Here is a 16,037-nt window from a genome sequence, read left to right on the forward strand (position 1 = left end):
TGACAAAGTACATACATTGATGGTTTCCAAATTAACATTAGGAGGAGGAAAAGCAAAATTATAATCCAGAACACTTTTGAGAAAAGCGTATTATCGTGTAAATAAGTTTAACATGATTTGATTTTCGCGAACATATGGTTAAATTTGTCACCTCATTAAGGTTATAATATATTTGTATGATATTAGAACTTAAGATACTCAATTAGATTCACTGCTAACGAGTCTAAGTGTCAAAGAGTAAAAAAATTTTTTTTACAAAATTTTTTTTATTTTAGAAACTTTAAAAAATTATTCTGTTCTAAAATTAGGGAAAAAGAAACGTTTAGTTAAAAGTGAAGTATAATAAAAATAAAATAAAAAAAATAAAAAAAATTTCACTTTATAATTTCAGTTTACTCTTATTCAGGTAGAATTTGTAGCGAGTTGAACCGAAATATCGTATAAATTTGTTCATACCTCAATACTGTGCTATTTCGAACCATTTTATCGTACTTCGTATCATGATTACACGATACTACTTTATTTTTCAACTTGAACGGAAATATGGTTCAGGTTAACATCTTACTAAGGTTACAGAAAATTTGCACTTCATTATGGTTCACAGTTAATTACGATTCTAACCATGATATTATGGTTCAGCGTTGAACCGATTTTTCTTATGTAGAAAAATGTGAATGCAGTTTATTTTAGGGCATTTAATAGTAGAGGTGACTCCAAAATGACTGTAGCTTTTGGACATAGAAAATTTTTTCCGACATAAAAGATTTTGCAAATTTTTAAAATTTTTTTAAAATTAGAATTTTCAATTAAGAATTTACTTGAGAATTTTATAGATTAGAGAACTTTATTCTGATATAAGAATAAAGAGTTTAGTTTTATAATAAAACTTTAAGTTTGGTAATGAAATAAATGTTTTACTTTTGCTCTACATAAAACATGAATAACTTGGATTTATATAAAAAAAAATTAAAAGTTTTAACACAAGTTTTCAGTTAATTTATTTTTGAAATAAACGTAATTAATAATTCACGCAATTTTACTCGTTTTTTTAGACAGTATTTAAATAGAAATTTTAGAGATTTTTTTTATTAGAAATTTTTAGAGAATTTTATAATTTAGAGAATTTTTTCTAATGCAAGTATAAAGAATCTAATTTTCCACTACAAAATTAAGTTTGATAATGAAATAAATGTCTTACTTTTACACAACATAAAACATGAATATCTTGGATTTATTAAAAATGAATTTAAAAAAGCTTAACATAAGTTTTCAGCTAATTCATTTTTGAAATAAACGTAATTAATAATTCACGCAATTTTATAAATTTTTTAAAAAATTATTTAATTAGAATTTTATAAGTTAGAGAATTTTTTCTAATATAAGTGTAAAGAATCTAATTTTCTAATATAACTTTAAATTTGATAATGAAATAAATGTTTCATTTTTACACTTCATAAAACAGGAAAGTAACTTGGATTCATAAAAAAATGAATTTAAAAAAGTTTAACATAAGTTTTCAGCTAATTTATTTTTGAACTAAACGAAATTAATACTACATGCGCTGTATATTTTTCTAAATTAATTTGACATTCTTTCACGAATTAAACTTTTGTCGTTATTTTCCGGACAAAACATAATACGAAGCAAATGGCATCATTTAAAAGAAATTTCTGAAATGTCAGTATATGACACCTATATGAAAAACACGTGTAAGATTTAGAAATACTTGAATTGCTTTGCCTTTTTCTACATTACTTAATCAATCATTTTGTTCCGCCAACATCCCAAGTTATTGTATAATTAAAAAAGTCCAAATTTTACAAGATCGTTCTTGTTTTTTAAATTTATTTTGAGATGGTGTTTTTGAGTAATCTAATAATTCGATTACACAAAACTACCGAATCTATAAAATCAAATTTATTAGTTTATTTGTGCTTTTAAGGCACTTGAAAGAAGTAAATGAGTTTTAGCTTAATTTTATTAATCCATTAAGATGAGAGCAAAAACTTTTCTGAATTCTTTATCGGAATTATTTTTTAAAACATACATTGCTCTAGGAAATTGACAACGAAAACTAACTTAAATTTTTTTTTAAGTTAATTGAAATTTATCATCCCATTTTATTAAAAATAATGTCTAAAAATTGCGTTAGATTATTAAAATACAGATTTTTTTCGCTTAACTTAAAATAAGTAATGAATAGAGTTTCTTAAAAAAAATATTTTTGAGTATTATTTTCAATCATATTTTAACTTGGATTTTTAAAAAATATGATTAAATTTTATAAAAAATCTCATCCCAGAAAAGTGTGTTAGATAAATATGCGAAAAACAGAATCTCTGTAACTCATTAATTTATAATAATTAATTCGCTGATTTTTTATGCAGCAATAACAATTCATTTATATCTATAAATTTTTTATTATAAACGTCATTGAACAGACTACCTAGTTTTGGATTTACGATTATTATTGCTCAACTCACTAGCCTTGTACTTTTGTTCCCTTAGGATCAAGTATTGGGGAGAAATTTTGGCTTTGTTCTGGACTTTTTGATAGAATTAACCAGCATTTGCGTTAGATGGTGATGAAAACCACGAAAACCTGAAACGGTAATCCTGAAAGCAAGGGGACTCTTACCCTTGATCCGTCAAACACTGATGATATTTTATGTCAGCACTGTGGTCGGTGCGAGCCGGATGAGGAATTCGTATCGACCAGTCATCGCTGGGAGCTGAACCCGGTTTTCAACATTGGAATGAGCAACACTCTATCCTCTGAACCACCACAGCCCATGTCTATGAATTTTATTTTATAACCTTTGAACAGCCGATCTACTTTTCGGAATATCGATTAATTTAATAATTTTATTTTATAATTGTCATTGAACAGCCGACCCAATTTCGGGTTTACGACTATCATGGTTCAATATTGTAGTCTTGTGATTTTTAATTCAATACACAGAAGACAAGGGGACTCCTGTATTGGGAGAAATTTGCCACCGCTGAAGACTAATATCGATGAATTTTATTTTATTTTATAACCAGCATCGTTGAACAGCTGACCCAATTTTCGGGTTTACGACTACTAACATTCAACCCAGTAGCCTTGAAATTTTAAACCCAATCCAGAGAACAAAGGAACTCCTTTATCAAGTATTGTTTGAAATTTGTCCTCATGAAGGACTTTTTTGATTTAAATAACCAGTATTTGCGTTACATAGAGAGGAAGACCTCGAGAACCCTCCACGGCTAGCCTGACGGCAAAGGGACTCTAACTCATGATCCGTCTGCCACTGATGTTATTTCGCGTCAGCACTGGGGTCAGTGCAAGCCGGATTCGGATTCGTATCGAATAGCCATCGCTGGGATTCGTACCCGGTTCACCTCATTGCAAGGCGAACTCTCTATCTCCTGAGCCATCGCGGCTTAATATCGAGGAATTTTATTAATTTTTTTTTATGACCGTTATAGAACAGCCGACCCAATTTTGGGTTTACGACTGCTAATGTTTAACTCCGTAGCCTTGTAATTTTGAACCATTCCAGAAGACAAAGAAACTCCTGGTATGATTTGTTATAGGAACATGGAGAGATTCAAATGAATTAATTCAAATTCAAGTAATTGATTCAAGCGATTCAAGTGATTGATTTTCCTCAATATTCCTGGTTTCAGTTCGAAAATTTTCCGAAATATGTCACTTGAAGTTTTTTTCCACAGTTCTTATCCCAGCTTTTCGGTGTTAAATAAATTCGTTCCAAAATGTCGACATGTTATTATAGCTGATCATGGAAAATTCAAAAATGTCGTAATGTGATTTTCATTCATTTAAAGATTTAAATAATCGTGATGTGATTTTCAGTTTCCCCCTCAATTTACACGATTGCCATGCAGTGCCATCTATTGTAAAACTTTAAAACTGAAAAGAAAAATCTGAAAAAAAATATGTGCCTCATCACATAAATTTGCTATAATAACTAAATGTGCTTTTTTTAATACAGATTTCAAAGCATCTGTCTAACTAAGACACCCATGCATTCGCTTGACTTTTCCCCTTGGTTAAATTCACATAATCATCACTTCCTCATTTAGGATAAAAGCAGTTTTATTTCTAAGTTATTCCTTATCTTTAGTTAACTGTCTTAATGATAATTAGTTAAATTGCTACTTACGGCAGGTAGAGCGAAAAAGGAGATGCCAAGTAAGGCGCAGAAAGCAGCTATCAATTTCCCAGGCCACGTGATAGGCACTGTATCTCCATAGCCTACTGTGCACAAAGTTATCTGAAAAAGAACAATTTAAATGTCAAAAATTGTTAATCAGTCTTTTGCTCGATTTGATCACGGGTAATTTTTTCTCAACAAAATGAAATAAAGCGGAGCTTAAAATAAGAAGAGCAAGACTAATATTACAATGAAAGTGATTTTTAAGGAGGCTTGATTTAAAAATTTAAACTACTGTGTTACACAACATTTATTTATTGCACTTGATGTGTTTTAAAGAATTATTGCCTGGTTCACTTTTGATCGAATAATCGTATTTTTTTTTAATTAGCATAGAATTTTAATTCTACAAGGGATAGTTCTTAAAATTGATGATTACTCAGTGCTTGAAATGTTCTAAGTTTAAAACTAGACGCAAAACGCACTTTCTCTGAATAAACAAAGATTTATTTCAGTGTATTCTGATTCATGATCATCAAAATATGGGGGCTGTAATTTATAAAATTTGATAATAACAGTTTAGTTGAAAGAAGGGTCAAAATTCATATTGATTTAATTTTTTAACTTATCATATTCATATTAATTTAATTTTTTGAGTATTATATATAGAATTAAAGCGAATAAAATTTGTATACAAATTTACAAACTCGTTAACTGAAAGATAATTCAATACAATAAATATTCGTTATACTTATTTATTTTATTTTATTCTTTAAATTAATAATGATAGATATGTGTTTGAATTTTAAGGTATAAAGAATTTTACTATATTTTCTATGAAATTTCAAGTGAAAAAATCCAAAACTTGAACTTAATTGATGGGACGTTTTAGACCATAATATCTTGGAAACATCGAACGTTCAAAGTTTTATTGCTCGTAAACTATTCGTCTTATTCCAATAAAATTGAGGTTTAAAAATACCAAGATTATAATAAATGGTACATTTTTGTAAACATTACAAGCTAAAAAATTTTCCATCACTACTTTGAGAACAAAGTCTATCAATAATTGAAAAATATTTTTGTATGAATTTATCTTTGTATAAACAGGCTTCGAAAATTTTCTATTATTACTTTAATTACTAAAACACCATTAATTATTGAAAAATAATTTTTGTTGGAAATCATCTTTGGATAAACAAGTCTTGTAGTTGACAATTTTTCAACATTACTTTAAACACTAAAACAATCAACAATTGAAAAATTTTTTTTGCGTGGAATCATCTTTGAAAAACAAGTTTTGTAGTTTTGTTAATTTTTCATTATTACTTTAGGTAATTAAGTAATCCACAAATAAAAAGTATTTTTTGGTACGAAATTTTCTTTGGATAATCAAGTTCTGTAGTTTTGTCAATTTTTCATCATTACTTTAAGCACTAAAATAATCAGTAATTGTTTATGTTTATTAATGTTCTTTCTATTTATCATCTTTGGACACACAGGTTTGTTGTTGCGTCAATTTTTCTTTTTAATTTGAATAAATATTTCTACAATTAAGGGCAAAATGTTATAGGTAAAATAAAAATTAAAGGGCTGTTTGAACTTCCGAATATTCTCCTGATTTAAGTAATGAAAGTATGCTTAGATTTCGATTCTCATCAGTGCTTTCAGAGGAAAAAATATGTAAATGCGAAAAAGTACGTTTTTGTGTCTTATTTTGTAATTTAAAATATTGTACGCTTAAATTATTTAGCAGATTTAAAGTTAATTGAACCATTATCATAATTCTTAAACATTGCAACATTTAGATAACTCGTAGCAATTGCAAAATCAACCTTAATGCATACAAAAATAAGAGAATATCTTCTAATTTTAGGTTTTTTAATTTTTGGTAGTAATTTTATTAATTTTAGTTTGGTTTGATTAATGAGTGGATTTTCATTTGCACATAAAAATCCAATCATTTGATCAAACGTTAATCAAATATGTTCGTTTTTTTTTGTTGCTCTGTGTGTGGTTTGCAACTCGTTAGATTTTTGAAATAGAGTAAGTCATCTGAAGTAAAAGAGATATTACATTTTCTGTAATTCAATATATTTAATAAATTGATTTAATCGGAGATTTAGACATTAAAATCAAACATCAATGTATTTTATTATTACAAATTTCAGAAATTAACAAAATAAAAGATATTTCATGAAATAAAAAAAATTTTTCTTACCTTTTCAATACATTTTATTTGTTATTTGTCAAATAGTAACATGACATCTTTTAATACATTTTATTTACTTTTTTAATACATTTTATTTATTATTTGTGCAATAGTTATTGGAAAAGATTGAGTGAATTTTTATAAAAGATGAAGTGAGAAAATTCACGAATTTATTCAATGTATCATTTTTTTATAATTTTAATTTTCCTATAGATAATTTATTCAATATTTCTTCAATAATAAACCTTCAGGAACTGACAGTCAGCCTGTTTAAAAAATTGATTTTTGTAACAATATTTCTTAATTAATATTCATGATTACATCTGTCTAGGGCAGCAAATTAACAATTCTTGGGCGGCGAAAAGCTGTCAAAATGTTTTCTTCTGCTTCAGATTAAGCCAAAATATAGCCTATATACAAAAAAAATCTTCAAATAACTTTTGATCTCGTAAATTTAATTTCCTCTTCGCATTAGCATTAGGTATCTTTTATTATTCAAACTAAGCATCGTAATTACTTGCTAACGAATTTACATAACATTTCGTCTTCACAGAGTGTAAACAAAGAACATGTTAATTATGCTAATTCAATTAATTCCGAGAGTTCCACGTAAGAATAATCAATTCGTCACACTCATTTTTATTTCTTTTAATATTTTATTTAATTTGTTTTAGATTTCTTGACTTACATTATAGGGAAATATTAGAAAAAAAAAATAAATAAAAAGAAATGGCCTCCTATTTTAACGTTAACAAATATTGTTTTTATCGTAAGAATTTAACAGCAGAATATTCCTGTATTATAGCTCTAATAAAAATTTACGAAAATTAAATATCTATGGATTTTGTCAAAGCTTAACAAATTGTAATTATCTATAGCATTTAAAACGAAAATTACTTTGGTATGCAAATTTTCAATGGAAGTTATGTTGTATTTAAGAAGTTACTTACAAAATATTTCCGCAAATAGCATTCAAGGTTCATCAAAATAAGGGATTTTTATATCAGAGAAACGCAATGATTAAAGATTATAAACTAATTTTTATTACATAGGGAAATTGTGATGTCACAATGAAAAAGATGCTGAGATGTCATTGTACAGGACAAGGGCACTAAATGTAGTCCTACGTGTAGTCCTCTCAACTTGTAGTTCTCAATGGAAGTTATGGAATCTGTTTATATATTTTTTATTATGTAGGAAGTATTTGTATTAAGGTGAGTATTTTTACTTTTTATTCATTAATGTAATATAGATATTCTAAAGCAAGCAGTTCAATTTGAATTATTAAAAAGCATTTGTTATAAAGAGCTGTTTTAAATTTACGAACACGTCTAATACGAGAGCGTTAGAATTTATGATGTTCATTTTTCAATTGTATTTAATTCAACGTAAACTTTTAGATATACTATTTTACGTATTTCATATCGAATCATGTAAAAAAAAATCCTAATTGAATATTTATTATTTAATTTTTAAAAAAAATATTTTTCGCTCATATTGTAAAAAGTTTCGAATCAAATTACGGTATAAAGCACCAGCACTTTTTTTTATATCATCCACAGAATCTATTGTTAGCGTAAAATATTATATCGTAAATTTTACAGCAATATTTATTTAATTAGAGTAATACAGTAATTTTACGGTAATTATTACTGTAAATATTACGGTGCATCAGATTTTTTTCCATAACATGTTTCGGAAAAATGAATTTTACTGCAAAAAGTACCTGCACCCTAAGTGCTGGTACTTTTCCCTGTAATTTAATCCGAAAATTTTTACAGCCCTGTATTTTTCAGACAAAATTACTCAAATGAGATTATTTTTTTAAAAAATTTAAAAAATATAACTAATTATTTTTATAAACAGTATTTTAAACAAAAAGGTCAAATAGAACACACATATTTTACACAAAAATTTGTAGTATACATTTAAAACAAATTGCCAATATTTGACATACAAATAACAAATTGCTTTAGTATAATATATAAAAAAATTAATTTTATAATTATGCAAGATGTAAGATGACATGCTCTACATCACTCAAGTCAACATTTTCAAACCTTATTACTCACGTAATAAAAGAAATATTTGAGCAATCATCCCGAGGGCAATTTTATCGACATTCCACCGCCCACATTATTGAATACCAGCAAATACACTTCTCGAAAAACAAAATTATCAGATGAAGTTTATGAGAGTCGCCAAAAGCTGATTTTTCTCCTTTTAAAGTGTTTTGTTAATAATCTTGAAAACTGTTCCTTGGCAGTTGTTCTTTTTCTTTTTAATCTCTTTGCTAAATCTAAACGTAGTATTGCTAAAAATACTTTAATTGATACTGGTGATATTGTTACCTCCTCCTGAAGAGAAATTTTTTAAAATTTGATTAAAATTTGGTTTATTTATTTATTTTTTTCAAAATACTGATAATTAAATGCCAGATTGCAGAGAAAAAAAAATCCAAAATGCGAAATTCAAGAATTTTTTTATAGGCAAAAAGTAATTTTTATTTACAATTAGTGTATTTATAAGCATATTGAAAGCACAACTAAAATTTTGAATTTAAAGAGCAGTACCGATTTTAGTCTAAAAAAGAAATGTAACAGCTATTCTAATATCAAAAAAATTTTTAATACTTCAAATGCTGAGTAATCTGAAGGAAAACAGTTTGGCACACTATAAAGGGAATTTCAGACATATAAATTTATTTTCAATTTAAACTATTTTTCATTGCTTTTAGATATTACCTTGCTTGCTTCAGAAGTTATTCTAAATAAAATGGGCAATCACGCATATTTTTAATTAACGGTTCGTGATTGATGAATAGGGAGTTACAAAATGACTAAACAGAAAAATCAAGCACAGAAGCCTTTTAAGCAACGATGACGAAAGGCACCAGGATTGATGTGGATATGCAGAATGAAGAGTCAATGGAAGTGGAACAGTTTATTATTAACTACGGTATTGAGACACGATTGATAGCTTTTTAAGTATATTGCATTCATTGTGTAATGGTTTTATCACGGCTAAAAATAATAACAGGGTTATCACTAAGCGGTGACTTGGTGTACGACTTTCTCAAGTTTTGATTTGCAATACTTTTGATCATTTTGCTGCAATAATCTTATTTTTCAGCTCATTTTTGTATTTCAGTAAATATTTCAAATGAAATAATGATTATTATATTCTTCAATCCATAGTCAGCAATTTGTCAATAGGGAGTAGCAAAGCGGCGAGTTCGTGAGGGATTATGACCCACGCATAGTAATGTTATCATTGTGGAGACACGAAATGATTGAATTGGTTTATAAATTTAACTAGTAAAAAAAATTTAGTCAATCAAAACAATCCTTTATATCTTGGGTAAGTACAGTGAGGCAAATAAAAAATGAACCACCCTATATATCTTTAGATATAATGATCACATTCTAGAATTCAATCTTTATGGTTTGAGAAGGTGACCTCAAATATGCTATTAATTAGTACAGACGATATTTTAAGTTACAAAATCAGACACAAAAACGTACTTGCTCTGATTTCGACGGATTCGGATTTCTGACCCCCAAAATATAGGGGGTTGCCACAATCTGAAAACTATGGTCCCAGTAGTTTGGTTAAGAGAGCTGTCCGAAGTTTGGATCCCTTAATGTTAATTCTACTTTTTGCGTATTTCGCCATATCTCGATAATGTTTGAAGCTCACTGAAATTTTTTTGTATGCAATTAAAAGAATTCATTTAGACAAAAATAACTCCATGCAGAAAATAAATTTTAGTGTGCATTTATTAATTTTTATTATTTTATTCAATAGTAAAAAAAAATTTAATGGTAACGTATACAAATTTTTACATCATTTTAAAGAATGTACTTTTACCTAAAAAAATACAACATTTGAGCGAAATCAGTTGAACAGTTTCTGAGAAATCAAATTTTGAAAAAGTCGTATTTTAAAAATTTTATTTCGCAGGAACAATTCGACCGATTACGCTCAAATTTTGCATTTCACCATGTAAAATTGAATACTTTAAAAAGAAGAAAAACATTTTTATTACCTTTTAATTTACCTTACAATTCAAAGTTTTCCCACTATTCTTTAATAAGATAATATATATTTACTAAAATTTATTTTTTGCATGAAATTACCTTTGGTTAAAAAAATTTTATGAATGCGTGCAAATTTTTTTTAGTTCGCTTCAATATTTATGGAGATATGGTGAAATACGCAAAAAGTAGAATTAACATTAAGGAGTCCAAACTTTGGAGCGTTCTTTTGACCTAACTATTGAGACCATCTTTCCCGGATTGTAGCTACCCTTTATATTTTTCTGGTCAGAAATCCAAATCCGTCGAGAAAAGACTTGTTTATTAAGGGAAAGTACGTTTTTAAGTCTGATTTCATAACTTAAAATATCGTCTAAAGTCATTAATTTGCATACTTGAAGTCACCCCTTTGAGCCATTAAGATTGAGTCCAAGATTGTGAGAATCCGATCATTAGTTCAAAAGTTATTCTGGGTTGTCCATTTTTTATTTTGCTCTCTGTACATGTTTAGCAATTTTAATGAAAAAAACTAAATTTTATTAAAATTTCAAACATTTACAGAAATAATAAAGAGATTACCAGTTTCATTTCCAGGAAGTAAAACATTTTATAGTAGTTTTAGAGAACGAATAATAAATCTACTAAGAATAACGATGGCTTGTATTTTATGAAAGATCATCGATGTGTGATTCTTATAAATAATCTAGCTTGCTGCAACGAGTTTCATTATTAAAATTGAAACGCAATATTGAATCATAATTGTACTTATGTCCTTTAGATTTAGTAAAAACTTTACTTACCACTCCCCACCAAAGAGCGTCTGCAAAGTTACTGAAATGTTCAGAATTAGTATCTTTTTCTGCTAAGAAAACGAGGAACGAAGAGAAAATGAGACCAAGAAAACCAATATACAAAGTGGTAATGAGTTCCTGAAAAGTAAGGAAGAGAACATTAGGCCTAAAAATTAATGTATGACGCTGAAAATTTTATGTTAAGAATTGTTTCATTAAAATAAATTAATATTCTTGGAAATATTATGAGCGATTTTATTAAAAGTATTTTGATTCAAATGTGTCTAATTAGACTTCAATCACTTTTTATTTTTGTTAATTGAATCTAAATTCTTATGTTAATGATTTATTTATTCTCGCAATATTTGTTAAAAATGAATTAAAATGTTTCTTAATTATTTATCCATAATTTTTTATCGATTCTGTATCATAGTTATTTATACAATGTCAGAATAATGTTTTCTTTTTAAATGGCGATTGCTATTCAAGACCAAATATATTCTATATATTTCGGTTATGCTGCTACCTTCGCTCTACAGTTTTACCAAACGGACTGTTTTCAGCTATACTAACGGGATGTTCTCAGCTACACTAACTGGCTGTTTTAAGATACATTAAAGGACTGTTTTCAGCTACAGTCAACGAGTTTTTTTCAGCTACATAAACGGGCTGTTTTTAATCACACTATTGGGCGGTTTTCAATTTCACTAACTGGGTGTTCAAAGCTACACTAACGGGCAGTTTTAAGCTACACTAACGGGCAGTTTTAAGCTACATTAAAGGACTATTTTCAGCTACACTAACGGGCTTTTTTTAATTACACTAACGGACGGTTTTAAGCTACACTAACGGGTCGTTCACAGCATTTAGAAAAGCATTTACCTTAGCAATGTAGGAATAAAATATTTAATGTTTATGGCGGTAATTGACTTTTAATGGCCATTATAAAATAATTTTTGGAAAAATAAAATGAATAGAGTGATAGTATTGATAATTATATAAATATTTGCAATTATCAAAACTAATAGTTTGAAATAAGTATCTTTCAATCCTAAAGAATTTGAATTAAGTTGACTATGTTTCAAAGTCAGGATTAGAATATTTAAATGTAAGTTTTGATTGGTTATGACGTCGTATTAGATGCACAATGATGGTCTATTGGCAACGGTGTGGAATTCATACTTATGACTGGAAGACAATTCTACGAATCGCGTGGTCAGCACTAGCGTAATTTAGCTCGGATGGCAGGTGGAAGTTGTAATCTCTGAACTCCGCGCCCCGCTCAGCAAGTGTTTGTACTTTTTCCAGCTTTGAAATTGCAGGATCCTAATTGAATCTTTGGAGTAAATTTGCTCATACTATAATAGGCATTACTAAACTAAACTCAGTAGAGCGACAGCCCATAGAGGTCCAAGGCCTACTATGCCCATCTCAGTTTTATTGACCTTGGGCTCTGGGATGCAGGAGCAGATGCTCCGATCAGGTGGTCGGCCGAACGCAGAACCCCCAGTGTTTAGTTCCCAAGCATGTTTGGTACTCATTTATCGACCCACTGAAGGGATGAAAGGCTACGTCAACCTTGCCGGCCCGAGGATCGAACCCAGGACCTGTGGCATGAAAGCGCGAAGCGCTACCACTCTACCACCGGGCGTCATAATAGGCATTAAAATTAACCTTATTTCCGTCAAGTTCAACCATAATATCGTATAGTCAAGTTTAAGAACCATAGTTACTCAGCACCCTCTTAAAGTTGCTGCAAATTTGTTCCACCACTATTAATTTATAGTTTTAGAATGCTTGTCATGAATGTTATAAAAATATTATAGGACTATTAAGGTTCGCAGATAAATACTGCAAATGAATACCGCTTTGAAACTAAGCTTCTTTTCTTTTTAAATTTGTTGAATTACCATTTGAGAAGGCAGAATGAGAAAAATAAGTTTGTCGGAAAAAAACTTGAATGTCTATCTAGTAATCATATCTTAAGCCTTTATAATGCTTTGTTTTATAATGTCAAAAAGTTTTCTTAATTGTTAAAAAACAATGTTAGGTGTGTGTTTTTAATTTTCTCTACTTCTTTAATGAAAAGCACGTCAAATTTCATTACTTTTTTTTCTTTTTATCAACTCTTAAATATTAATTGAGTACCTTTTTGACAAGGATTCTGAAAACATATTTTGAGAATGACTATTACGGTACACTATATACTATTACGTTTTAAGTGAAATCCGCTGCAAAGTGACGAAGCTAACGTGATTGTACATAAGAATTTGCTAAGAAAAATTACCATTTGAAATTTGCGAAAACATATTTCTTACATAGGTAAGGCATTGCAAAGCGAGTTATGTATTTCTAATTTTTATAATTTTTCATACTGTATTCAATGTGCATACAGTATTTAAAAGTTTCTTATTCTTATCCCCATTCCAATGTCTGTTGGAATATCAAATGGAATGAAATAATGTGTGATATTTATTTTGTTACCTGTCTGTGCGCATAGACGACGGATCCTAAGAGTTTCCAAGTGCCGCCCCTCCTGTCCATGCGAACCATGCGCAGGATTTGAAAGAATCGTAGTCCCCGAAGGGCGGAGGCCGCGAACACCTGTCCACTGCTTCCAACAGACAATACCACAACAGACGCCACAATCACGATTACATCTGAAACATACATACATATTTATAAATGTTACATCAATCAAATGTCAAAAAAAAGTTTTTTTCGATACATTTTCAATGAAAGAAATCTTTATTCATATTACTATTTAATACTAGTCAATGGTAACTAGTACAAAGTGCAAACAAAAAAATAGAAATAACAGACCACTCTAAATAAATTTTAATTTTGTCATTTAATGATTGGATCTTCACGTTCTAGAACTCAACTCCAATGGTTTGACGGGTTGGTCTCAAATAAGCTAATTAATTAGTGCAAACGATATTTTAAGTTACAAGATCAGACACAAGTGAAATTAACATTAAGGGGACCGAACTTTGGACCGTTCTCCTGTCCAAACTATTTAGACAATATTTCCCAGATTGCTGTTATCTCATATATTTTAGGGATCAGAAATCTGAATTATGTCTGATTTAATAACTTAAAATATCATCGACACTAATTAATTAGTATATATTAGGTCGTCCCTTAAATAATTAAGATTGAGTTTTAAAGCGTAAAGATCCGATCATATTAAATAAAAAATTATTCAAGGTGGTTCTTTTTTTTGCGTACTATACATTTAATATATTTTTTTTGTAAAATAATGAAAGCAACTAAATACTTATTTGTAAGTTGATTGATTTTGTAGTTTTCAGGTTTGCAGTAAATATTTTTTAAATATTTACTTTCTGACTAGGGTTTTCCAAATCAGACCAACCCCCACGATTATCATAAATTTTGATTTTTTCGCTTAATGAAGATGAACAGGCTGTTGCATATAAGTAAAAATATAGTCAATTAATGTATTACAGCATTTTTTATTGCATAAATATTGATTTTTTCATTCTACTGATTAAGTCCCCTTTCGATTGGGATAAAATTTAAATTTAATCATTTTGCTCTGTTATGATACCAATTTCATCTATGCACTTCAAATTGCTTCAGTATTATTAATGCAGTTTACATGTTTACTGGTTACATGTTTAGTACACGTTGTAAATTAACATTTAATGTTGTACATTTAAGTAACAGATAAATAATTTACAAGTAAACTCTTTTCTAACTTTATTTAATTTTATGCTATTTGGAGTCAAAGATATCAAAGTTCTCTTTTGTTAATTAGTGACTATATTGCATGATTTTTCTGTCAAATGAGAATTTACGTAAAAGTAAAGCGATAATGATCTTTTCATGATTTAAAATTACATAAAGGAACTACTTTTAACTCTGGTTTCTCTGAAAAAATTTCTTTATATTTCAATATTTTACATCACTATAAAATTTTTTTTGTTAACAATATAAATCTAAAGGTATATTTTTGATAAGATCTTTATTAAATGCATATTTTTTTAAAAAGCGAAAAAAACACGCTTTTTTGGTTTTAATATGAACATAAAAATAATGGCAAGTTCTGTTAAATTATTCAATTAAATTAGTAATTAAACTTAATTCGAACAAAATTGTGCAATCCCTACTTAAAATTATCGTGAAGTTCTTAGCAGCATTTGCTTTAATGCTGTGAGAATTTCAACTGTAGCAATTTTATATTAATTTAATAACATTCAATACCTCTTAAAATAAAAAAATAAAGAGAAAAAATAATTAATAGATAGAAAGAGTAAAAATGTATAATTCTTACATTAGTAATTTAATACACTTTTATTCATTTTACAAAACCCCAAAATAGCTCGAGTGTTATTATAGATTAAATATTTAACCTTTCTAACCACCATTAATGCCTTAGACAAATATTTTACACTCAAAATTTAGGTGTTCCTTTTCTGTCAGTATTCGTACTTTAGTCTTATTCATCTTCTCAAAAAAGTGAAAGTAATTCGATTTTCGCTCTTTTTGAATTTCTGCTATATTTCATCTCTGAAATAGATCAATAGTGAAACAATGAAAGGGGAAAAAAAGGGAAAACTGTATGATGTAGGGAATAAAAGGTTAGGTTGTAACCAGAGAACCTAACCTTCTGAGTAAAGAGCGAATGTAATGAAAGAGGAATAATGTTTGCTCACACATTTCTAAGACAAACTTTGTTTCAAGAGTGTTGAAAAAGTAGAAAAGCTTTGTCTGCAAGGATATAAGGAAGATTTATTGTTATAATTTGAAAATCTTTAGTATAAAGGGAGAGTTTAGAGTATGATACATTATTTCACATCTTTCTAGCATAAAG

General features: G+C 28.4%; 1 protein-coding gene across 19 annotated transcripts in view; it reads right to left on the minus strand.

The window, feature by feature from the left end:
- LOC107453525 (potassium voltage-gated channel subfamily KQT member 1) overlaps positions 1-16,037 on the minus strand; it is a 443,886-nt gene that overhangs the window by 46,342 nt on the left and 381,507 nt on the right. For all 19 annotated transcript variants that reach the window (XM_071181310.2, XM_071181312.2, XM_071181301.2 and 16 more), the window contains exons 4-6: positions 13,685-13,860; positions 11,210-11,338; positions 4,170-4,280 (exon numbers count right to left, since the gene is read on the minus strand). In XM_071181310.2, the coding sequence (XP_071037411.1) occupies positions 4,170-4,280; positions 11,210-11,338; positions 13,685-13,860 (416 nt within the window). The remainder of the gene's footprint in view (positions 1-4,169; positions 4,281-11,209; positions 11,339-13,684; positions 13,861-16,037) is intronic.

Source organism: Parasteatoda tepidariorum, chromosome 8 (assembly GCF_982258835.1).
Source record: "Parasteatoda tepidariorum strain Cologne lab strain chromosome 8, Ptep-v5.0, whole genome shotgun sequence".
NCBI classification, from domain to species: Eukaryota; Metazoa; Arthropoda; class Arachnida; order Araneae; family Theridiidae; genus Parasteatoda; species Parasteatoda tepidariorum.